The sequence below is a fragment of the Antedon mediterranea genome, chromosome 2 (assembly GCF_964355755.1).
Source record: "Antedon mediterranea chromosome 2, ecAntMedi1.1, whole genome shotgun sequence".
Taxonomy (NCBI): domain Eukaryota; kingdom Metazoa; phylum Echinodermata; class Crinoidea; order Comatulida; family Antedonidae; genus Antedon; species Antedon mediterranea.
In genome coordinates, this window is record NC_092671.1 from 732,217 (window position 1) to 758,985 (window position 26,769).

At 32.3% G+C, this 26,769-nt stretch overlaps 1 protein-coding gene across 3 annotated transcripts in view; it reads left to right on the plus strand.

Moving 5' to 3' along the window:
- LOC140039971 (uncharacterized) overlaps positions 1-26,769 on the plus strand; it is a 39,427-nt gene that overhangs the window by 3,687 nt on the left and 8,971 nt on the right. Inside the window, exons 2-35 of one of the 3 annotated variants that reach the window (XM_072085563.1) lie at positions 6,852-6,971; positions 8,180-8,530; positions 8,873-8,950; positions 9,208-9,321; positions 9,709-9,822; positions 10,472-10,585; positions 10,766-10,879; positions 11,524-11,637; positions 11,900-12,013; positions 13,313-13,423; positions 14,459-14,572; positions 15,024-15,137; positions 16,071-16,184; positions 16,655-16,768; positions 17,022-17,132; positions 17,432-17,545; positions 17,990-18,100; positions 18,239-18,352; positions 18,687-18,800; positions 19,452-19,565; positions 19,735-19,848; positions 19,983-20,096; positions 20,434-20,547; positions 20,697-20,810; positions 21,122-21,235; positions 21,487-21,600; positions 21,913-22,026; positions 22,306-22,419; positions 22,647-22,760; positions 22,930-23,043; positions 23,427-23,540; positions 23,708-23,821; positions 24,639-24,752; positions 26,619-26,732. In XM_072085563.1, the coding sequence (XP_071941664.1) occupies positions 6,852-6,971; positions 8,180-8,530; positions 8,873-8,950; positions 9,208-9,321; positions 9,709-9,822; positions 10,472-10,585; positions 10,766-10,879; positions 11,524-11,637; positions 11,900-12,013; positions 13,313-13,423; positions 14,459-14,572; positions 15,024-15,137; positions 16,071-16,184; positions 16,655-16,768; positions 17,022-17,132; positions 17,432-17,545; positions 17,990-18,100; positions 18,239-18,352; positions 18,687-18,800; positions 19,452-19,565; positions 19,735-19,848; positions 19,983-20,096; positions 20,434-20,547; positions 20,697-20,810; positions 21,122-21,235; positions 21,487-21,600; positions 21,913-22,026; positions 22,306-22,419; positions 22,647-22,760; positions 22,930-23,043; positions 23,427-23,540; positions 23,708-23,821; positions 24,639-24,752; positions 26,619-26,732 (4,074 nt within the window). The remainder of the gene's footprint in view (positions 1-6,851; positions 6,972-8,179; positions 8,531-8,872; positions 8,951-9,207; positions 9,322-9,708; positions 9,823-10,471; positions 10,586-10,765; positions 10,880-11,523; positions 11,638-11,899; positions 12,014-13,312; positions 13,424-14,458; positions 14,573-15,023; positions 15,138-16,070; positions 16,185-16,654; positions 16,769-17,021; positions 17,133-17,431; positions 17,546-17,989; positions 18,101-18,238; positions 18,353-18,686; positions 18,801-19,451; positions 19,566-19,734; positions 19,849-19,982; positions 20,097-20,433; positions 20,548-20,696; positions 20,811-21,121; positions 21,236-21,486; positions 21,601-21,912; positions 22,027-22,305; positions 22,420-22,646; positions 22,761-22,929; positions 23,044-23,426; positions 23,541-23,707; positions 23,822-24,638; positions 24,753-26,618; positions 26,733-26,769) is intronic. The other 2 variants (XM_072085564.1, XM_072085565.1) reach the window with 2 other exon arrangements.

Genomic DNA, 26,769 nt, shown 5'->3' on the forward strand with positions numbered 1-26,769 from the left:
ATTTAGCACTGTGTTTTACTATAACCAATTTGGTTAAAGTAAAGCAGAATGATAAAGAATAGGAATTTAATAATATGATATATGACATTTACATAGCAATTTAGCACTGTGTTTTACTATAACCAATTTGGTTATGGTAAAGCACAATGATATAGAATAGGAAACATTTAATAATATGATAAATGACATTTACATAGCAATTTAGCACTGTGTTTTACTATAACCAATTTGGTTAAAGTAAAACATAATGATAAAGAATTGGAAACATTTAATAATTTGATAAATGACATTCACATAGCAATTTAGCACTGTGTTTTACTATAACCAATTTGGTTATGGTAAAGCACAATGATATAGAATAGGAAACATTTAATAATATGATAAATGACATTTACATAGCAATTTATCACTGTGTTTTACTATAACCAATTTGGTTATGGTAAAGCACAATGATATAGAATAGGAAACATTTAATAATAATGATTATTTACATAGCAATTTAGCACCATGTTTTACTATAACCAATTTGGTTATGGTAAAGCACAATGATATAGAATAGGAAACATTTAATAATAATTATGATAAATGTCATTACATAGCAATTTAGCACTGTGTTTTACTATAACCAATTTGGTTAAAGTAAAACATAATGACAAAGAATAGGAAACATTTAATAATAATGATTATTTACATAGCTAGCAATTTAGCACAATGTTTTACTATAACCAATTTGGTTATGGTAAAGCACAATGATATAGAATAGGAAACATTTAATAATATGATAAATGTCATTACATAGCAATTTAGCACTGTGTTTTACTATAACCAATTTGGTTAGAGTAAAACACAATGATAAAGAATAGGAAACATTTAATAACATGATAAATGACATTCACATAGAAATTTAGCACTGTGTTTTACTATAACCAATTTGATTAGAGTAAAGCACAATGATAAAGAATAGGAAACATTTAATAATATGATAAATGACATTTACATAGTAATTTATCACTGTGTTTTACTATAACCAATTTGGTTAGAGTAAAACATTTTAACTATGATAAATGATATTTAGCACTGTGCTGGATACAGTAAAACACAAATAAAGAATAGGAAACATATAATAATATGATACATTTACATACAAATTTAGTATTGTGTTTTACTATAGCCAATTTGGTTACAGTAAAACACAATGATAATGAAACATTTATTATATGATATTATTTACATAGCAAAATATTATATTAAACATATCTTATTATCTAAACGTTATGAAAAGAATAGGATACATATAATGTAATAATATAATAAATACAAGTTACATAGTTTATTACTTTTACAGAACCAATTTGGTGACACAGTTAAACACAGTGATAAAGAATAGATACTGTTTTAGGTTATATAACCCTAACCCTAGTTTGAAGCGACATAATAAATTCATCGCGAAAAAGTACGTATCGTATTTAGAAACTTTTGAAATTTGTTAGATATGTTTAATAGGTTCTTACGTCTATAAAACAAACAAAAAATATAAATTTCACAAAAAATTCGTGATTTTAATAATTTGCATTTCTAAAAATGTACACTTATGAAATACCATACATTTTTACTTCATTGATGATTCCCAGAAATCAAAATAAAACAAATTATGATATTTCTTTTACATTATAGATGTAAGAACCTATATTGAACATGTACCAAATTTCAAACGTTTTTAAGACGATACGTATTTTTATCGATGAATTAAGTATGTGATCGCTTCAAACTAGGGTTAGGGTTAAATAACCTAACAGTTCCATTCTTTAACACTGTGTTTAACTTTTAACCAAATTGGTTTTAGTACAACACAATGATAAACTATGTACATTTTATTTTTCATATTACATTATAGGATACATATAATGTAATAATAATAAATACAAGTTACATAGTTTATCATCTTGTTTTACAGAACCAATTTGGTTACACAGTTAAACACAGTGATAAAGAATAGACACTGTTTTAGGTTATATAACTCTAACCCTAGTTTGAAGCGATCACATACTTAATTCATCGCGAAAAAATACGTATCGTATTCAGAAACATTTGAAATTTGGTAAATATGTTCAATAGCTTCTTACTTCTATAAAACAAACAAAAAATAAAAGTTTCAAGACAAATTCGTGATTTTAATAATTTGCATTTCTAAACATTTACACTTATGAAAGACAATACATTTCCAACACATTTTTACTTCATTGATGATTCTCAGAAATCAAAATAAAACTATTAGGATATTTCTTTTGCATTATAGATGTAAGAACCTATATTGAACATATCTACCAAATATCAAACGTTTTTCAAGACGATACGTATTTTTAGCGATGAATATTAAATATGTGATCGCTTCAAACTAGGGTTAGGGTTAAATAAACTAAAACAGTTCTATTCTTTATCACTCACTGTGTTTAACTTTTAACCAAAATGGTTATAGTAAAACACAATGATAAACTTATATGTAAATTTTATTTTTCATAACATAAAATGTTTGATATTCTTTATAATATTTAATATTATATTTTAGGCCTACTATTAATGACGTATAAATGCACACTACATCTGAAATAACTTTCTACTTCATTGGCGATTCTTACCAAAAAAAAGAACTAATTTTGTTATGTATATAGAGCAACCTATTATAACATGTCTTGTATGATTTTTATCTCGTTTCAATGGCATTTTATACTACAATTCAAATGAAAAAGCATCACAAAAAAATACGTCTGGTATTCAAAAAGTTTCTAAACTCGGTACACAGAAAAAAGGAAATGTTGAAAATGTATGGTCTTTCATAAGTGTGAATTTTTAGAAATGCAAATAATGGAAATCATCGATTTGTCTTGAAATTTATAATTTGTTTTGTCTTATTGAACATATCTATACAAAATTTCAAACGTTTCTGAATACGATACGTTTTTTTTCTCGATGAATTTATAATGTCGCTTCAAACTAGAGGGTAGGGTAGTAACCTAACAAGTATCTATTCTTTATCACTATGTTTAACTGTGTAACCATATTGGTTCTAATAAAAAACAATGATAAACTATGTAAATTGTATGTTTCATATATTACATTTTTACCCAAAAAAATTATTGGGAATGTCAAATTTCTTTTTCATGACATATATCTACAAATTTCAGAAGCTTTTGAGTACGAGTATTTTACGCGATGTTTTTTTATCCTCATTTTAATATTTTGGTAATGTAATTCACATGCATAAAGTTTTGTATCCAAAAATTTTTTATTCTTGGGTAGAAATGAGGAAATAAATAGTATTCCTGTATAATATAATAATCAATAATAAAGTATAAAAAAAGTGTTGTGTAAACGAACGTTTTTTACGCTTCGAATTTTCTGTTACATTATGTTTGAATTGAAGCTACAGATATTGAATCATGGACCTATAAATTAGTAATTTATAGGTCCATGATTGAACATATCGTCACTCACCACACATTTTTTGTTTTGTATTTCGAAAGTATTTATTCTAAAGAACAATTGATGCAAACATCAACTGCGTATCTTATTTCATTAATTAATTATATTAATTATAATTTGGAAATTATTCGTCACACGAAGAGTCGAATATCGATTCGTCTCGTCATGGGAAGAAAACGTGCATTGCGCACACTGTTTACGCGCCTCAACAATAAACGGCGAATATGCGATTCGTCACTTATGGAACGCCGTTTTACACAAGTTTTTGGCGATGATAAAAATTGCGTCGATGATGAAATTGCGTCGATGAAAATTGCATCGACGCAATGTAGATTGCGTCGATGCAATGTAGATTGCGTCGACGCAATTTACATTGCGTCGATGAAAATTGCATCGATGAAAATTGCGTCGATGAAAATTGCGTCGATGAAAACTGCATCGATGAAAATTGCGTCGATGAAAACTGCATCGATGAAAATTGATGTGATGAATTTAATTGATTATGAAAATTCCAAATGGTTTTAATTCAATCAATGATGAAAATGACTACTAGTAAAGTAAATGATGATGTTAATAATGATGTTAATAATGTTATTATGTTGCTAAAAATTGACGGTTTCTGAATATTTTGATATGATAAACATGTTTACCGCTTGCGCTAGCGCACGTTATAGACAAGCGCACAGTGAGCGCGCACTAAAACAATGTTGAAATATATGCACTGATTAACATTTTAGTGATTTATTGTCAACACATTTTAGCAATGGATCCATTATTGTCCTTTCGGACACATTATATCTTCTAGCTAATTGCTTCCGTTAATCCACCAGTTCAGTACATAAAATTCAGATGTCCAGCATCCATGACATCATATTCAAATCATACCGGCAGGGAGTTCGCAATTTTCATCGATGAAAACTGCATCGATGAAAATTTTTTTTTTTCATCGATGCAGTTTTCATCGATGCAGTTTTCATCGACGCAATTTTCATCGACGCAATTTTCATCACATTAACGCAATTTTCATTACATCGACGCAATTTTCATCGACGCAATGTTCATCACATCATTACATCAATACTATATTCATCGACGCAATTTTCATCACATCGACGCAATTTTCATTGCATCATCGACGCGATTTTATCATCGCCTAAACTGGCATTCCATACTAATTGCGTGTGATCTGATTGGTGTATTATAAATAAATTCATCGCGATGAATTTTTCAGTAGATGTAATGAGACAGTTCAGTAGATGTAATGACAGTTAATTTAATTGTTCTGCTCTTTTTGTACAAATCTATACTACTTTATATTATGGATTTTGTAGTACTGTTAAAATTATTAAATCTCTGGAAGTGTGTTTTACGAGTATGTCCGCAAATTTATGCGTTTACGGTTTTAAAATGTGAGTTTTAAATAGCGAACATGATCTTGTTAGGTGCACTACGCACGCAGTATTCCAAAATGTCTTACTAATTGGGAGAAAATCATATTTTATCATATCATATTATATCCATTCTTTAAATTCATATTCTTTATCCAAAACTAAATTGGTATAGTAAAACACAGTGCTAGCAATTTATCATATTATTAAATGTTTCATATTCTTTATCATTGTGTTTTACTCTAATCAAATTGGTATAGTAAAACACAGTGCTAAATTGCTATGTGAATGTCATTTATCATATTTTTAAATGTTTCCTATTCTTTATCATTGTGTTTAACTCTAACCAAATTGGTTATAGTAAAACACAGTGCTAAATTGCTATGTAAATGTTATATATCATATTATTAAATTCCTATTCTTTATCATTGTGTTTTACTCTAACCAAATTGGTTATAGTAAAACACAGTGATAAATTGCTATGTAAATGTAATTTATCATATTATTAAATGTTTCTTATTCTTTATCATTGTGTTTTACTCTAACCAAATTGGTTATAGTAAAACACAGTGATAAATTGCTATGTAAATGTAATTTATCATGTTATTAAATGTTTCCTATTCTTTATCGTTGAGTTTTACTCTAATCAAATTGGTTATAGTAAAACACAGTGTTAAATTGCTATGTAAATGTTATATATCATATTATTAAATGTTTCCTATTCTTTATCATTGTGTTTTACTCTAATCTGATTGGTTATAGTAAAACACAGTGCTAAATTGCTATGTGAATGTCATTTATCATGTTATTAAATGTTTCCTATTCTTTATCATTGTGTTTTACTCTAACCAAATTGGTTATAGTAAAACACAGTGCTAAATTGCTATGTAAATGTCATTTATCATGTTATTAAATGTTTCTTATTCTTTATCATTGTGTTTTACTCTAACCAAATTGGTTATAGTAAAACACAGTGATAAATTGCTATGTAAATGTAATTTATCATATTATTAAATGTTTCCTATTCTTTATCATTGTGTTTTACTCTAACCAAATTGGTTATAGTAAAATACAGTGATAAATTGCTATGTAAATGTAATTTATCATGTTATTAAATGTTTCCTATTCTTTATTGTTGTGTTTTACTCTAATCAAATTGGTTATAGTAAAACACAGTGCTAAATTGCTATGTAAATGTTATATATCATATTATTAAATGTTTCCTATTCTTTATCATTGTGTTTTACTCTAATCTGATTGGTTATAGTAAAACACAGTGCTAAATTGCTATGTGAATGTCATTTATCATGTTATTAAATGTTTCCTATTCTTTATCATTGTGCTTTACTCTAACCAAATTGGTTATAGTAAAACACAGTGCTAAATTGCTAAATGTCATTTATCATGTTATTAAATGTTTCTTATTCTTTATCATTGTGTTTTACTCTAACCAAATTGGTTATAGTAAAACACAGTGCTAAATTGCTATGTAAATGTAATTTATCATATTATTAAATGTTTCCTATTCTTTATCATTGTGTTTTACTCTAACCAAATTGGTTATAATTTATTTAATTTCATTTCAAAAGACATTTACCTAAATTGCTATTTAAATGTCATTTATCAAATTATTAAATGTTTCCTATTATTTATCTGGTTATATAGTAAAACACTGTGCTAAATTGCTATTGTATTAAGGACGAGTTCCGAGAAGATGTATTCAAAGCTACAACCAATCAGAACAGTGTTAATCAATATAGTCCATGGCTACAGCCAATCAGAAACGTCCAAATCGCAATAACCCCTAGGCTAATAGAAATTATTGGTCCGAGTAGCCTTTTCAACCAGACGTTGCGAGGTTTAAAAAGTAAAACATGATTTACTCGCCAGTTTGGTATAGTTTATATACCTGCACGTGCACACCACCCAAAAAGTTTTATCTGCAAGTCCAGTTTAATTGTGTTTTTGTTTTATTTTGTATAGGGCAAGACTGTTCAGTTGATCCATGCTTAAACGGAGCTACATGTATAACTGAGGCAACAGGCACAGCATTTTGCTTTTGTACGCCAGGCTACCATGGGACCTATTGCAACGAAATTATAGGTGAGTAAAGCATACCATAGATAGTAGAGAGAGGCCTAAGTCTACTCGGCGCTAGTTCCGTTTCGCACCTGTCGTTTATTTCGACTCAAAATTGGTTAAGTAACTTTATCGTGAGTACCACACCTTAGAATGAGGCCTCAAAAATACTTTTACCAAGGAGATCACACAAAAAGTAAAAAACAAATCCTTTAAATTGATGAATTTACAGACGTCTTTCTCGAACATCGGTTCGTGAATTTCGCATACTCCATGTTCAATGTTGTTGTTTTTATGGAGCGCCAACAGAGCAATCATAATAGAGGGCTAAAAACTCAGTAAATTGCGTATATTTAATGCATTTATTGGTGAAAATTACGTTCAATTTTATCATATTTTGTCAATGTCAATGCAACAAAAATATTACTGTTGATACTGTACATGGTTTTTGCAGGAACGTTTAGGAATGAAAATCGACAAATTCATCATCATATTACATGTACTGTAGGGGTATATCTGATCTAAATAATATTCCTGTTAGTCTTAGTCTTACTCTTAGGCCTAGCTAGGGGTGGTTGCTATTTGAAAACAGCAAATTATTAGCAGTAAAATGTTACAGCATTTTATTGACAAAATATATTAAAATTAAACGTGTATTTCAATAATAAATGCATTAAAAGAAGACGCATTCCACTGAGATTTTAACCATCTATTGTTGTTGCTCTTTTGGCGCTCCATAGAAACGAAAATATTGAACTTCGAGTATGCTAAATTCGCGAACGGTATGCGCGAGAAACATGTCTGTAAAATCATCAATTTAAGGTTTTATTTGTTACTTTTTATGTGATTCTTCTTCATAAAAGTACTTATAAGGCCCAATTTTAAGGTGTAGTATTCACAATAAGCTGCTTAACAATTTGGAGTCAAAAGGAAGTCGAAATAAAAACAGGTGCGAAACGGAACTAGCGCCGTCTACTCTACCTAGCAGCTATAGGGCTAGGCCCTAACCTACTCTGCCTAATGAGTATTATGTTACGATTTGCATCCGTCTGTGGACGTCTCTTGATGCCTAGTACATGGTCATAGCCTATAGATAGGCCAGCCTACTAGCTATATTTAAAAACTTATACGCAGTAGCAGATGAAATTGGTGTGGGGGCCGAGACGAGGGCTAATTAAGTCTTCTGCATAAAACACTTGTAATATGTATTTTATGCATTTTATTTTTTACAGCTTCAAATTGTGGACAAAACTTTTACGGTGTTCTAACAGATGACATTACATCACCGAATTATCCGCAGAATTATGAAAACTTTCAAACCTGTACCTACTTAGTTGGATATCCAAATGGTAAAAAATTCAGAATAACAGTCAACGATGTTGATGTTGAAGATGATAAGGACTTTGTGGAGATTGGTGCAGGACCTGTGTTAGATACAACTGGAGTAAGCGCTCTGTATACATTCGCAACATCTCTTACAACTCTACCACAACCCTTTGAGATTGATGGTAGTCGATTGTGGGTGTACTTTTCTACAGACTTTAATGTCAGAAAACGTGGATTTAATATCACATTTTTAGTTGGTATGTAGAATTTACTTTCACAAATAGTTTCTATGTCTAAATGAGCTTTTTTACCAATAGACCTGAGCTTTCAAGAATGTAAAGAAATAAACATGATTGGGCATGTATTCTTGACGTGTAACTCGATCACAAACTCCACCACTAGCAAGGATGCGTAACGCAACGTACTGTAAGCGATTTGACCAATCACAAGCGATGGATTATTTTAACAGTGGCTTGTCATTGGTCAACTCACTTGCATTGTGCATACAGTACGTCCTTGCGTTGCGTCTCTAAAGACCACATGTATGTACTGTAGGTCATTGGCAGTAAATGTGTTTAAATAATATTTCTTTATTTCAGATGCTGACGAATGTTCAACCAGTCCTTGCCAACCAGGACAAGAGTGCATTGACCTTGACTACGCTTATACTTGTATAGGTAACAGTGGATAGTGTTTATATATTTTATTTCAACAATATTTTACGAGGGTGGTCCATCAACCGAAGCTGATCGTCAAGCAAACTCACAAAAATACAATATGACAAACATAAACATGTAACTATTAAAATTATATTAAAATAAATAGAATTCAAAAAATTAGATTCAAAAACATTCATCTTTTATTTAAAGTGTGACTTTACCTGGAGGGAGAACATTGATTATTATGTTTCAATTTTATGTACTTTTACCAACAGATGTTAATGAATGTTCAAGTAACCCATGTTTTAATGGTGGAGCATGTGTTGATGGTATCAGTCAGTTTACCTGCACATGTCCAACTGGTTTTGATGGAGTTACATGTGAAATTCGTAAGTACAATATATTGTTGTGAGGTAGGGAGAGGTGCATAGTGATGATATTAGTCAATTGGCCGATAAAACTTGGTTCCCACACAACTTGACATAAGTTAAGCGAACCAAACTTTAAGGACAGTGCATGGATCACACATTGAGATCTTCACATTTATTCATTGTCAATAGTGTTACATTATATTAAGTATACAATTCAGTAGGTGTACATTATATTAAGTGTACAATACATTAGATGTACATTAATTATATCATCAAGAATTTCTGGATAGAATAATCAAAAGTAAATTACTCAAACAATCCAACAAGAACGCTAGCTATATTTGTATACACATATTGGTCTTATTATATGGTCATACAGAATACCTTACTTTTTCTTTTATATAGAGATTATTCCATGTAGTAGCAACCCCTGCGAAAATAATGGAATATGTGTGAATGATGGGACTCTCTATCAATGTGAGTGTAACAATGGTTATACCGGTGAAACATGTCAAATTGGTAAGTAGATCTTAATTTGGGCGTTGTTGTCAGTTGTCTTAATTTGAACATTCTAATCTAAGTTTTAAACATCTAATAATGTCAGTTTCACACCCACAATTTTTAAATAGAAGGGCCAATGGCTTAAAAATTGTAAAATAAGTGTTAATACTGTATTAGCCTAACCTACAGTATATCTTTTCCATTGTAATTTTCAAAATGTGGATCTGACAATTGTTCATGTAGATTTAAATGTAGTATTTAAATAATTATGTTTAATTTTATGTTAATATTACAATTATACAGTACAATTAAAGTATAATCATTGAAAAATCCTATTTTACTTAAATTTAGGATAAAGAACGTATGCATTATATTGAAAACAGGTACATAGTGCAAAGTGGAGATAGTGTGCATTATTATAAGGTTTCTTGTTGTCATGACAATCATTTCCTACCTCTTTTATTATAATAAAAGATCAATACTCCTAGTGTGTTCAATAAATAATCATTCTAAAATACTGTACTTTATGACATTGCAAATGTGTTACTGATTATATGTGTTTCTGCTAAATAACTTCAAATAACTAGTTTATTTTAGTTTAAATCTAAATATTTATTACATATTATGTATATTAACACACATTATTATTGGATCTATTATGTTGTAGACATTAATGAGTGCAACAGTAATCCATGTCAAAATGGAGGCATCTGTAACAACCAAATCAACTTCTATACTTGCACCTGTCAACCAGGATATGAAGGCATTTCCTGCCAAACAGGTAAGATTCTATGGTGTAAATAAATGCTTGAGTGTCCTCCCAAAAAGTCTGAAAACACACCACTTTGTTAACAAAAATTAAAACATGTATTTATTATTTACCTACTAGGCTAGTTCTAGTGTCAGTTAATCGAATAAGTTTTATCCACAAATTCAACAATTCAACATTTTTTTTTTATAGAAATTAATGAGTGCAACAGTAATCCATGTCAAAACGATGGAATCTGTAATGACAACATCAACTTCTACACTTGCACATGTCAATCTGGATACCAAGGAACTCTGTGTCAATCAGGTAAAATATAATAAATATTTAACTTATTTTACACAAAAGAAAAAAGTCTAAATACTTCAATACCCAAACAGAGGGTAAATTATTGGTACAGGAGAATGTTTGGACTTTTTCGGGATCAAAAGATGGTGGCTGGGTAGGAAGTTAAACTTCTGAGCAACTAAATTGTAATAATTTGTTTACTTAACAACAATTTGTTTGTCTATTACTAATGTTCTATTGCATCTATAGGTTATGTATGCTTATGCATTTTATGTTAAATTTGAAAATGAAGATTGTGTAATTATGTTTTCATAATGAGAATTGTAAAAATTCCAGTTATTATATTTTATTTTTTGTTTTAATATAAGTTTTAGGACATCACTTAACATAATACTAATAAGCAACCATAAGTACTGTAACTTTGACAGATATTTTGAGGGTAAGTATACATGGCGTCTGTTGTACAAGATCCAAGCAGGTGTTAGCTGGACATAAAGAATGAGTACATAAGTTTTAATTCTCATCTATAACCTGGTTCACTCCAAAGCAACTTCTAGGTATTCACTTACATCCATTTCAGTGCAAGCATGAAGTTGAGAGTTCTCTTAATCTAGACCATAAAATAATCTACACTTTATTTTCAATGCACATTTTCATTCACATAGAAATTGATGAGTGCATTAGTAACCCATGCATCAACGGAGCAGTTTGCAATGACTTAGTGGATGCTTTTAACTGCACATGCCCAGAAGGGTATGGTGGTGTCTTCTGTGAGATAGGTATTAAACAACCGTTTGGTAAAAGTAACAAACATACAAAGTTTAAATTACAACATATTAAATTAGAGTTTTAAATTAATATGTATAATTATCAAGGAATAAAAATATTAAAATGTTTTACTCCCATATAAACCTAATATTCAAATATTAAAATTATTAATAAAAAAAACATTTAATAAATCAATATTCAAGTATTTGAAATAAATATTCAATTGCAGATAAAAAGTTGCAGCCTGCTAATTATGTATTCATATTATCTTAGAATTGCAAGAATGTCAAAGTTCACCATGCCAAAATGGGGCTACTTGCGTAGAAGGAGTCGGAGAATACATGTGTGAATGTGTTCTGGGTTACCAAGGATTTAATTGTGAAATCGGTATCCAAAATTATATAACTTTCCTATTTATGCAACTCACTATTGGAATGCAGTGTAGAAATAAACTATTGTTTTCTAATATACTCTATATTTACAGATGGCATTGAAGGGCAATTCTAGGTACAAAATAAAAGAAACTCTCTAATTCTATGGATTATTAACTTTTATGCTTTTCTTTGTTACAGTTTCTGCATAATACAAACACTATTAGATATTTATATACAGTATATAACTATTATATATTATAGCATAATGGGTGCTTTCATATATCAGTCATATTGCATGGTGATGGACAAAGTAACATTTTAATGTGATTATATTCAAAATATTTGGTCTGACATAACAAATTTTATACATATTATTAATTGCAAACCAGATGAATATTTATACGATCAAGTTCAATAAATTATGATACAAATTGCTATCTTTTGAAATGTTGACTGTATTGTGTGCAGTTATCCATCCAAATACATCTATTTCTTGGTCTATTATCCATCATAACAGCCGACAATTAATTGTAGCGTGGGAATACCTGTTGCTTTTTAACAATCTTTGCAATGTTTTTATAGTGTGTAATACTGGTTATTGTCTATGAACCTTTACACGTATTACAAATAGAATATACTAACAATTAACTGCTATGTTCTTCAGGTTTTTACTTCATATTATCTTTATCTAACCATTTACTTGCAGATATACAGAGCATACTTATATGAATTTATTATCTAACAACAACAAAAATATTTTTTTAATGAATGCTTCGAAAATAATAATTTATGATTTTTACATAAGCTTTTATTTAGTACTAACGTAATGCATTTTACTTCTGGTTTTTGTTTACTAACCACAATTTTCTACAATATTTTATTTACTGTACTTATATGAAACGAAAACGGTTTTCTTTGTAGAACTATTTTGTTAACTTGTGATGTTATGAATCAAGACAAGCAATATAGTCATCTGTACATGAATACTAACCATTAGCGTTACCTTGCCATTGCTTTAATAAAAACTATCTACTGTATTAGAATCTATTCTAAAGCTCTGTCTACACTATAAAACTAATTTGACAAAAAAAGTGTAATGTGCCCAAGTATTGTAGTGATATGCCCAAATATGGTACTGATATTACATCATCATGTCTATATATGGGCACATTACATTTTTTTGTCACATCAATTTTGATAGTGTAGACAGAGCTTTAGCCTACTAGATGGATTCTTTGATAAAGAAAATGATTAAGAATTATTGCTATTTAACCCTAGTTATAAAAATATTATTTATGGTTTTTGTTAACAGATATTAACGAATGTGCCAGTGCGCCGTGTGTGAACGGAATTTGTTCAGATAACATTGGTTCCTATACCTGCTCATGTGTGAATGGATGGACTGGTACAAGATGTGATATAGGTAAGAAAAAACATCATGATTTCTTTAAATGAAAAACAACTTTTTGAAACTGTCATAAAGAAAGTAATATTATTCATTTGAAATGTGGTCTCAATTGCATGATTTTCTTGTTTTCTTTTTTAACTTACCAATGTTGTATCATCATTCATTTTCTAAGTAAAATCTCTCTGAAAACCGGAAACGTTTCCAAAAGGTTGCTAGTGTAATTCTTTCTTACCATAAAAAAACATGCAGACATGTGAGGCCAGCTCAAGGTGGGGTATTAGGAGAGTTGACATGTGAGGCCAGCTCAAGGGGTATTAGAAGAGTTGACATGTGAGGCCAGCTCAAGGGGTATTAGAAGAGTTGACATGTGAGGCCAGCTCAAGGGATATTAGGAGAGTTGACATGTGAGGCCAGCTCAAGGTGGGGTATTAGGAGAGTTGACATGTGAGGCCAGCTCAAGGGGTATTAGAAGAGTTGACATGTGAGGCCAGCTCAAGGTGGGGTATTAGGAGAGTTGACATGTGAGGCCAGCTCAAGGTGGGGTATTAGGAGAGTTGACATGTGAGGCCAGCTCAAGGTGGGGTATTAAGAGAGTTGACATGTGAGGCCAGCTCAAGGTGGGGTATTAGGAGAGTTGACATGTGAGGCCAGCTCAAGGTGGGGTATTAGGAGAGTTGACATGTGAGGCCAGCTCAAGGGGTATTAGGAGAGTTGACATGTGAGGCCAGCTCAAGGGGTATTAGGAGAGTTGACATGTGAGGCCAGCTCAAGGAGTATTAGGAGAGTTGACATGTGAGGCCAGCTCAAGGTGGGGTATTAGGAGAGTTGACATGTGAGGCCAGCTCAAGGGGTATTAGGAGAGTTATCATATGAGGCCAGCTCGAGGGGTATTAGGAGAGTTGAATTTATTATCTTTACATATTTTATTTATTTACATTTTTTACAGCAGCATGTCCGTACTGCAACAAATTATATTTTTCACATGTGCATTTATTTATATTTTTTAATGACACCACTATCTTGTTGCTTTCTACTTGTTTGATATCTCAGATGTTGATGAATGTGCTAGCTTTCCTTGTTCCAACGGTGCTACCTGTAATAACATGTTAGCTTTTTATACCTGCTCCTGTTTGCCCGGATTTACAGGCAACGATTGCGAAATTGGTAAATAAAATATCTTGTTCTAACAAGATATTGGTTCAATTAATTGTTTTTATAATTGATTTAGTTTAAAAAGTTCCTAATTCCAGGAAAGTAATAGGCATGAGCTGAAACAGAATCCATCATTGTGAATTGTATATACGAATTAATTTCACGCCTTTAAAAGTAAACAATAATATGTGATAATGAATGCTTTAGCTCAGTTTATCCTATCTAAGTTCCAAAATTTGTGGTCAGCAGTCAACAATGACCCGCTTCTAGTCAGAATTGTTAAAGACCCACAAAATATATTTTAATTTTGCCACTAAATAAATCAAAATGTATTATAATAGTATATATATACCATTTTAAAATAGTTATACCTTTCAACCTGTTAGAATAAAAGTTGTAAATTTGTTCATTCCAACAATTTGTCTAACTTCTAACTTGTCTAAAATCGTTACTATTCCTATAGATATAAATGAGTGCGGAAGTGGTCCATGTTTAAATGGTGCCACATGTAATGATAGAGTCAACAGTTATGATTGCACCTGCGCAGGTGGTTTCACAGGAATGCACTGTGAAACGGGTAAGGGGGATTCAAATTACCTACAGTATACATGAATATTCATGATTTTGAATAATATACTAATAAATATTCATGAAATTTAACACGTTTTAAAATAATCTGGAGTTAACTAACATTCTAAAACACTTTCAATGTTCATAATTAAATAATAAATATTATTGTATTTGCTGTGTGTAATTTACGAAGCTACTGTGTACGGTTAACTAACATTTCTATACTTTTAGGTATACAGACCTAATTATCTTGCACTAATTTAATAATGTAATAATAATCATAATTTCTTTGCAGTGTTCTGCAAGCTGAGGTCTTCAAATATAAATAATTATTAAAATGCTTCTCATGAATATTCATATCTCTATGGATATTCTCTTTTTTCTTATCTATACATAACCATAACTTGCTAACAATTATTTTGTTTACAATTAACACTACTTTTCTTAAACACAGATGAGGATAAGGAGAAAATGAACATCTGGTGGAAACTTTAAATAACTCCTAACATTTTATTAATGCACATTTTTATGTTCAAATAATTATGCAAACCTATACTTGTTTTCTTTCACGTTGCACATATTATTGCTAATATTATTTTCACAGGAATGCTGGTTAACTAATATAACTATTTCATTAAGTTAAGGCTGAAATCACTGATGATTTAGTCTTTATTTAAAATTATGATGATGATGATGTTGATAATGATGATAGTGATGATAATGATTATGTTGATGTTGATGATAATGATGATGATGATTATGAATATACAATTATATCTAGCCTATACTGAAAACAACTTTGACAGACAGTTGAAAATGAAAAAACTAGTGATTTTGAGTAATAATATAATATAGTATGTATAATATGTAATAATGTGATCAAATACTGTGTAAAACAAAGGAAAGATTACATCTAACACTTTTTTCTCTTCAAAACTAGACATAAACGAATGTGCTTCTTTCCCCTGTGTAAACAATGGCGTGTGTACAAACAACTTTAATAGTTTCTCATGTGCTTGTGTGGATGGTTACACTGGCTCCAGATGTGAAATAAGTAAGTACAAGAAGTGGCTTTAATTATCATATGAATAGTATACATAGGTAACGAGACCCTGAAATAAATGAAAACATCCTAAATAACATTAGGGCAAGAAATGACATGGAAACTGTTCTATTTCTCTACTACACTCCGAGCGGATTCTATTTAAAATCAGTGAGTGTGTGTGAGTCTTCTACAACCTCTACACAATATGGTTTTTCATGGTGTGGATTAAGGATGGATGCATTAATGGATTACTTTTGGCAGACTTGGCTTGCCATAGAAATGTCTAAAAGTGTGATATCTGTTAGCCTTTCAATGAATGGTATAGATTGATGGATGAATTGTTGTTGAAATCGAGTGCTTTTGGCAGACTTGACTTACCATAGAAGTGTCGACAACCTCATGGTCATTCAATGAATGGTTTGAATTGTTTAACAGACTTGACTTGCCATAGAATGAACACTTTCTGTTTAATTTTAAAGATATCAATGAGTGTGCAAGCAGTCCTTGTTTGAATGGTGCAGAGTGTACTGACCGGGTCAACTCTTACTCTTGTCAATGTGCAAACGGATTTGAGGGAGAACGTTGTGAACTGGGTAAGTATCATGGTTATCACTAAACTCAATTTTAGAGACTTATTACATCTTTAATATTTAAGAGTTTATTAAATATCTGTAGCGAGATCATTGATGTAAAAATCATCATCATTATTGTCATCATTGTCATTACTGTTGTCAATCTTTATCACCATTATCATCAACTTCCTTTAATTGAAAGATTATACCAAACAATAGATACCGGAGTATATTTAAAAATGAAATGTTTGATTAATTTTGTTTCATTTTCCAGTAACAAATGAATGCGCAAGTAACCCATGTGTTAATGGGGCTTGTACTGATATTGAACTTGCCTACTACTGTACATGCAGTGATGGCTGGATGGGAATCAACTGTGAAATAGGTAAGGCAAGTTTATGTGTGAAACGAAAGAACGATTAAACCATAATACTTTGTTGATGACGAAAGGAAGGATAGAAAGAGCAAGTAGAGACTCTGAACTATTGCAGAAACCTACAAAATAATAATTTACGAATAAATTAACTGTGAAATAAAAACTGGTGAGGAATGACTGCATAGAACCATACTGAATTGGTCATTAGCTGCCAAATTTGGATTACTTTTCTTGCAAAATGATCCATATAAAGCTAAAATGTGTAGTAGTGTTTAATGATTACTTATTCTACTATTAATCTTTTCTAGATATAAATGAGTGCAGTAGTTCTCCTTGTTTAAATGGAGGAGTTTGTACAAATGCAGTCAATATGTATACTTGCAGCTGCCCACAAGGATGGTTTGGAGTTCACTGTGAAACAGGTACAGTAGTGCATTGTATACAGACAGACTTTTATCTAGTGTCTTTTTTATTTCATTTTATACTGGGTAACCTCTTCAGTCAGTCACTTGTACACCGTGGCTGTGTGTGTACTTGTACACCGTGGCTGTGTGTGTACTTGTACACCGTGGCTGTGTGTGTACTTGTACACCGTGGCTGTGTGTGTACTTGTACACCGTGGCTGTGTGTGTACTTGTACACCTTGGCTGTGTGTGTACTTGTACACCGTGGCTGTGTGTGTACTTGTACACCGGGGTAACCCCCCTATAAGTAGTACACTATTTGAAATGAGAAATTGTATCTAGTTTATATAGAAATATCTAGAACCAGTACCAGTGTGTGTGTGTGTGTGCACTTTAGGCACCATGGGCATTGTGTTACCACATTATACATACAGTATATTCATGTTCATTATTAATGTTTAGATGTGAACGAGTGTTCCAGTAACCCCTGTTTATTTGGTACCTGTGTTAATGAACAAAATGGCTACCGATGCGCTTGCTTTGATGGTTATGAAGGCAACCGCTGCCAAAATCGTAAGTAAACATTGTATTTTACTTTTTTCCTAAAACCTTCTTTGAGCTATAAAAACAATGCTGTATTTTTATTGGACTATTAATGAAATTTTCAAGTATAATAATAATAATAATAATAAATTCTTATTTCCATTGCAGAGACCAACGAATGTCAAAGTTCACCATGTCTTAATGGAGGAACTTGTTTTGATATTGTGAATATGTTTGTCTGTAGCTGTGCAAGTGGTTGGGAAGGAGACAACTGCGCTACAGGTTACAGTTTTTTACAAATTAATTTTATTATAAAAACCAGAGTGAATCCTTGCCATTTCATTGGTTGATTTTCTTTTACAATGCATTATTGGTAATTTGTTTTCATTGCATTGCCATATGACTTAGTAAACGCAACATCTGTGAACGTTTGTGAAGGAAAATTGAACAAGTATTGGTCAAATAAGGACTTTAATACCATTCTAAGCTTTGAAGTATAACTGACTGTGGCTCACAATAGGCAAATTAGCCTATTTAATATATACCCACACACAATAAGTTTCAAGTAAAAGTGATACTAATCAATAACATTTGTTTACCTAATTGTTTGTTTCAGATGTTGATGAATGTGCGAGTAGCCCTTGTCAAAACAACGGAGTGTGTAACAATTTTGAAAATCGATACACATGTACCTGTCGGCCAGAGAACTCTGGAAATAACTGTGAACTCTGTAAGTTTAACAAATCTGACATTTAGAATAAATTGAATATTATGAACAGTAATCGTCGAACGATATCTGATATGGTTTTTCTATATAATATTTTAAATTCTAAATATGACTGTTCATTAATTTCACTATTTAGTTTAAATGTTCCTGGTCGTACACGAAATAGACATTTATTGCATATTCCTTTTAGCCGTGTCGACTGTACTAAGAGGAGACTTTTTCATAGACTACCTTATACATTTAATAATCTAAATAGCAATCATATCGATATTTTTAATGATAGACTTGGTTATTTTAAGAGGACGATTATGTGTTCACTTCTTGAACAGCCTGCATAACCTGTTTAATTAATTGAAATTGTTTATGGCATGCCGATCTATGTTATATATATATATATATATATATATATTTTATCTGTATTTTATTGTTAACCGTTTTTGATGTTGTATTGTTTTATGTTTCAAACCTGTTAGTGGCGGTATTTATCGCTGTTGGTTTTGACTGAATAAAATAAAAATAAAAAAATAAATAAAAGTAGTAAAAATAATTAAAAACCAGTCAACTCTCCAAAAAGTCAAAGAAAAACATCCAACAAATTTCAATTTCAAATAATTTTTATTGTTTGAAATACTAATATTTTTTTGTCTTTTCTAGTTACGAATCCTTGTAGCAGTTCTCCTTGTAGAAATTCTGGTACTTGTACTAACTTTGTTAGTTTTTATCGATGTACATGTCCACCAGCATACACAGGAACAACTTGTGAAGATGGTAAGTACTTTTACATATATTCACCAAAGCATGTTGATAGTATTTTTACATTCATGAGCTAGGCTAGTTAGGCCTATTTACCAAAACTTCCACTGTGGTCTCTAGTTTGAAAAGTTAGTAATAACTTAATTAATGATCGGTTCATTTTGATTAATTTACTTTATTTCAGATTATGATGAATGCGGAAGCAATCCTTGTAACAATGGAGGCACTTGTATTAATTTGGTTGGAAGGTATGAGTGTGTATGCATGCCAGGGTGGACCTCTGACAGATGCCAAACAAGTAAGATTTTTGATAATTATAACACTACTGAATAGATTTCAATCATTTGATTGGAGGATTGTGGGTCACATGGTATGCAATAAATACTCTATTGAACTTTGTTATCAAAACATACTGTTATTTTGTTTTTACAGACATTGATGATTGTGCAACCAATCCTTGTTTAAATGGTGCCACTTGCAATGATCTTGTTAGTAACTTTTCCTGCACTTGTTCATCTGGATGGACTGGAGATGTTTGTAGTGTTGGTAAGTTGATTCACCATTTCATTTATTCCTCTCATAGTCTTTCCTTCACTCATGTTTCTTACTATATTTCTTCTTTCTTCTCTTGCGTTTTTTTCTTCTCTCTTTATTTTTATCTTCTCTCCTTTTATTGTTCTTCTCTCCTTGTAATTCCTCTCTCTTTGCGTTTCTTTCCTCTATCCTTACATTTCTTTACTTCTCCTTGCATTCTTCCTTCTCTCCCTGCATTTTTTACTACACTACATATGTTTTCTTGCTATATTTCTTTCTTGTTTCAGCAACAATTTAGGAATACTCGGTTGACCAATTTATGACACACATTTAAAATTGTATTTTTCAGAGGTTGATGCATGCAACCCAAATCCTTGTCTGAACGGTGCTGTGTGTAATGACTTTGATACCTATTACACATGCTCCTGCACACCAGGCTTCACAGATTCAACTTGTAGTCAAAGTAAGTATGGTAACCACACTTAAATATACCATTGGTTTAAATCCATAGCATGGTTTTGAAGCCTTTAGAACACTTTTTAGATACAGATCATTATAATACAATACTTAAGTCTGTTTTTTTATTTCATGTACATACACCATCTTTTTTAGACATTAATGAGTGTGCTAGTAACCCATGTACTAATGGAGGTACATGTTTAGACGGCATTAATGGCTACCTCTGTATCTGTAGAAGTGGATATGAAGGCACTAATTGCAACGGAAGTAAGTGTTATAATACAGACTTAAATGTAAATAAGCCAATCAGTGTTCTCGCAATATAAAAATCAAGTCAGGCAAATTGACCAAATATAGTCTTAGATTACTCTTGGTCTATGTTTTTAATGGCTAAGCCTAACTACCACTACTAGATAAGTGTTTATTTTATGTATAATTTTCAATACCAATTGGAGCCAATTTAGTCATGCAAATCTTGCTGCCAAAACCTGCTTCTGTGGACAAAGTTTAGACGTTATTGAAAAACAATGATTTATAATCTTATGAAATCCCAATATTAGTTATATTATTATTTTCAGATATAAATGAGTGTGCTAGCCTGCCCTGTCAGAATAATGGAGTGTGCCTCGATGGTATCAACATGTACACATGTCAGTGTCAATCCGGGTTCTTTGGAGCACACTGTGATAATAGTAAGTCAGAATCATATCTATCAATTAAGGTCTGTCACGACTTTTGTACTTGATACAGATGCTTGTTGCTACAGGGTTGGTTAAAAGTTTGAAGTGTAGGCCTGCGCTTCTCTCCTTAGATGCTTTTTAGTGAATTATAGATGAGATAAATTTTTTGATGGGAATAGATGAGATAAAGTTATAGATAGGAAAATATGAAAATGGAAAACTTGTAATGCAAGCATACATTTACATCAGTAATTCTTTTTTAGATTTCAATGAATGTGCTAGTGCGCCTTGTAGGAACGGAGGTCAATGCGTCGACGAGGTCAACAGTTATTACTGTTCCTGTTTAAGTGGATGGGGTGGAAATAACTGTGAAGTTTGTAAGTATTTACTGTTTTCAAATTCTAAACAGTATTTCAATAAGTGGGAGAATGGTTGCCATTTGTATTTTAAAGCACCTGCTTTTTCCGCTAATTAAAAAATTTATTCAGTATCATAGGAAAATTCCATAATACAGCATCTCATGTATATCACATGTGACACCTGCATCATGGAAGGTACAGATACAGGCTCATATGTAACACATAAGATGCTGTATGCTGCATGGAATATGCCTATGATATGATTAAATTATAGAGAATCGACTGTTTTAAGAGAAGGTTGAGTAAACATGGTTTAATGTATTTTTGCAGCATTGGATGATTGCTCTCAGAACCCTTGTGAGAATGGAGCAACTTGTATTGATGGAGTGAGTTCATTCACCTGTGCTTGTACATCAGGATGGACTGGATTTACCTGTACATTAGGTGAGTAATTCAACATCCTAGGGGCTTTCAGAGGAACATTAACAAATGATGTTATCATTCTTTGATTTGTCAACTGTTATACACCACTACACTATTTTGATTTGATGACCGAAGATTAAAAAATCTGTGAAAAAAAATTAAATTAACCTTTCAATGGATCATTCTATTCATGGAATTTACTCTTATCAATCCTTGGCAACACTTTTCTAACACACACTGTTTTAATTACAGTACAACTAGATAATAATTCATAATTTTGCCATTGTTTGTTTTTTTCAGACGTTGATGAATGTAACAGTTCCCCTTGTTTAAATGGCGGAACTTGTCAGAACTTTGCCAACTACTTCAATTGTGTTTGTCTCACCGCTTTCACAGGCAACCTTTGTCAAACAAGTAAGTATAATCAAAACGTATTGTAATCATTAGTGAAAGATACAACCAACTAAATCTGATTATACAATCTGATACTACTGTATCATCTCTCAGTATTATTATAAATTAAAGATTTCTGGAGGAACCAGTACTGAACACTCTCTGTCACCTTGTGTCACACTGCCTGCATATCTTTAATGTCAAACATCAATCAAATTTGTTGAAGAATAACTTTCTTTCCTTTTTAGATGTGGATGAATGTAGTAGCTCACCTTGTCTCAATGGAGCCAATTGCATTGATGGCATTGGAGAATACACATGTGCATGTGTACAAGGATATGTTGGAACTCACTGTGAAAGTGGTAGGTGGTAGCTAGCATAATGGGAATGGAAGGCAGGGTGTGAGGAGATAATCTTTTCCTTAAAAATATTTCTGCAATTCAGTCTGCAATAGTCATAATTTTGCTATTTTTTTATATTTTTTCAATGTATAATAGATAGGATATATTAAATTTATTATTTTTATCACAGATGTAATTGAATGCCTAAGTGCCCCATGTCAGAATGGAGGCCTTTGTGTGGAGGGTATCAACTCTTATTCTTGTACCTGCGCTGTTGGTTTTGAAGGACCGGAATGTCAGATAAGTATGTGGTGACTTCTGATACAAATTTTGACTGTAAACTTGTAGAGAATAGGTGTTTCTATAGATTGAGTAGTTTATGATGGTTACACTTTTGTCTTTTTAAATCTTATTAACCAATTCACCCAAACCATCCGAATCACCCAAATCACTCATTTCAGTCAGTCATGTGAATTGAACCCATGACATTGAGACTTGAAGAATGATCAAAATCATCTGAACCATAATACTTGAAGTACTAAGCTACAAAGTCACATTCTATTAAGCCAAATTGTTATAAAAAAGACATGACAGTCTTACAAATGTCTTTAACATTTTTATCCACTCAAAAGTTTATAATATAAACATTATCTCTCTGTTACATCCATTTCTGTAATTATGTTTCAGATATAAATGAATGTTCAAGTAACCCATGCGGAGTGAATGGAATGTGCAATGATCAGGTCAACCAATACAATTGCGTATGTCACTCGGGATGGACTGGTCCAATATGTACTATAGGTAAGTTTCCTACCAGACTGATGAATATACCATAATTAAATCAGGTACAATCTGGATAAACAGGTCTATATCTTACTTCTACCTAAAGACACACTCAATTACTATATCAATATTTTATTTGTACATGTATTGTTGTAATTATTAATATCTCTTTGTATGTTATTCAGAAATTGATGAATGCGCTAGTCTTCCATGTCAGAATCTTGGAACATGTACGCAAGGTGAAAACTTTTACACCTGTGATTGCTTACCTGGATGGACTGGTACCAACTGTCAAAGTAGTAAGTGTTTTCTGCTGAAATAATGTTGTTCACATTATCGAAAGATAGCTTTAGGAAGTTGAGTGTCTAATAGGCTACTACAAAGGTTAGCAAAAGATAGCTTTAGGAGTTGAGTGTCTAATAGGCTACTACAAAGGTTAGCAAAAGATAGCTTCAGGAAGTTGAGTGTCTAATAGGCTACTACAAAGGTTAGCAAAAGATAGCTTTAGGGAGTTGAGTGTCTAATAGGCTACTACAAAGGTTAGCAAAAGATAGCTTTAGGGAGTTGAGTGTCTAATAGGCTACTACAAAGGTTAGCAAAAGATAGCTTTAGGAAGTTGAGTGTCTAATAGGCTACTACAAAGGTTAGCAAAAGATAGCTTTAGGAAGTTGAGTGTCTAATAGATAGGCTACTACAAAGGTTAGCAAAAGATAGCTTTAGGGAGTTGAGTGTCTAATAGATAGGCTACTACAAAGGTTAGCAAAAGATAGCTTTAGGGAGTTGAGTGTCTAATAGGCTACTACAAAGGTTAGCAAAAGATAGCTTTAGGGAGTTGAGTGTCTAATAGGCTACTACAAAGGTTAGCAAAAGATAGCTTTAGGGAGTTGAGTGTCTAATAGGCTACTACAAAGGTTAGCAAAAGATAGCTTTAGGGAGTTGAGTGTCTATAGGCTACTACAAAGGTTAGCAAAAGATAGCTTTAGGGAGTTGAGTGTCTAATAGGCTACTACAAAGGTTAGCAAAAGATAGCTTTAGGAGTTGAGTGTCTAATAAAGGGGTTAAGGGTTGATATTATGCTGGTCAGATTAAATAAATTAAATTATTTTCAATTTACAGATGTAGATGAATGTCAACTGGCTCCATGTAAGAACGGTGGAACTTGTAATGACCTAACAAATGCTTATACATGTACCTGTGTACAAGGCTTCACTGGAAATGATTGTGAAATAAGTGAGTACTAATAACCACTGGTAACCACCTATATAACCCACCTGTGTATCCTGTTCCTTTGTTTGGTCACCTAGGTAGGGGCCCGGGACCGCGACAGAACGAGAACGGATGGGGACCCTCCAAAGAAATTGCATTTTATTTGTCAGGCATTTGTATGATTTGTTTTTATTTTTTGAATGCGCCTTGAGCACTCTTGAGTGGTATGTGCGCTATAAAAATCCTGCTATTATTATTATTATTATTATACTGTAATTAACTTAAATACAGTCAGAAAGTCTTTTTATAGAGGTCCAAAAGGTCTCTAATTGTTTGTTACCATTAAAAACCCATGGCTGACCAAAACAATAATCAAAAGAGACAATTTAGAAGACCATTACTTGGACCATGGACTATGTCTATGCTTGGACTATGGACTTATGTCTATGCTTGGACCATAGACTATGTCTATGCTTGGACTATGTCTATGCTTGGACCATGGACTATGTCTATGCTTGGACCATGGACTTATGTCTATGCTTGGACCATGGACTTATGTCTATGCTTGGACCATGGACTTATGTCTATGCTTGGACCATGGACTTATGTCTATGCTTGGACCATGGACTTATGTCTATGCTTGGACCATGGACTTATGTCTATGCTTGGACCATGGACTTATGTCTATGCTTGGACCATGGACTATGTCTATGCTTGGACCATGGACTATGTCTATGCTTGGACTATGTCTATGCTTGGACCATGGACTATGTCTATGCTTGGACCATGGACTATGTCTATGCTTGGACCATGGACTATGTCTATGCTTGGACCATGGACTATGTCTATGCTTGGACCATGAATTTATGTTTATGCTTGGACCATAAACTTATGTCTATGCTTGGACCATGAACTTATGTCTATGCTTGGACCATGGACTATGTCTATGCTTGGACCATGGACTTATGTCTATGCTTGGACCATGGACTTATGTCTATGCTTGGACCATGGACTTATGTCTATGCTTGGACCATGGACTTATGTCTATGCTTGGACCATGGACTTATGTCTATGCTTGGACCATGGACTTATGTCTATGCTTGGACCATGGACTATGTCTATGCTTGGACCATGGACTATGTCTATGCTTGGACTATGTCTATGCTTGGACCATGGACTATGTCTATGCTTGGACCATGGACTATGTCTATGCTTGGACCATGAACTTATGTCTATGCTTGGACCATGAACTTATGTCTATGCTTGGACCATGAACTTATGTCTATGCTTGGACCATGGACTTATGTCTATGCTTGGACCATGGACTTATGTCTATGCTTGGACCATGGACTTATGTCTATGCTTGGACCATGGACTTATGTCTATGCTTGGACCATGGACTTATGTCTATGCTTGGACCATGGACTTATGTCTATGCTTGGACCATGGACTTATGTCTATGCTTGGACCATGGACTTATGTCTATGCTTGGACCATGGACTTATGTCTATGCTTGGACCATGGACTTATGTCTATGCTTGGACCATGGACTTATGTCTATGCTTGGACCATGGACTTATGTCTATGCTTGGACCATGGACTTATGTCTATGCTTGGACCATGGACTTAAGTCTATGCTTGGACCATGGACTTATGTCTATGCTTGGACCATGAACTTATGTTTATGCTTGGACCATGGACTTATGTCTATGCTTGGACCATGGACTTATGTCTATGCTTGGACCATGGACTATGTCTATGCTTGGACCATGGACTATGTCTATGCTTGGACCATGGACTATGTCTATGCTTGGACCATGGCATTTTTACCCTCACAAATGAACACATTAGAAATGCAATAAATATAAATGTATTTTAAAACTTTTTCAGATATTAATGAGTGCAGTTCAGGACCTTGCCAAAATGGAGGTGTTTGTATGGATGGTATTAATTCATATTCATGTGTTTGTCCAGTTGGTTGGGATGGTCCAAATTGTGAGATGAGTAAGTACTCTACATTTTTCTACCAATAATATTTATG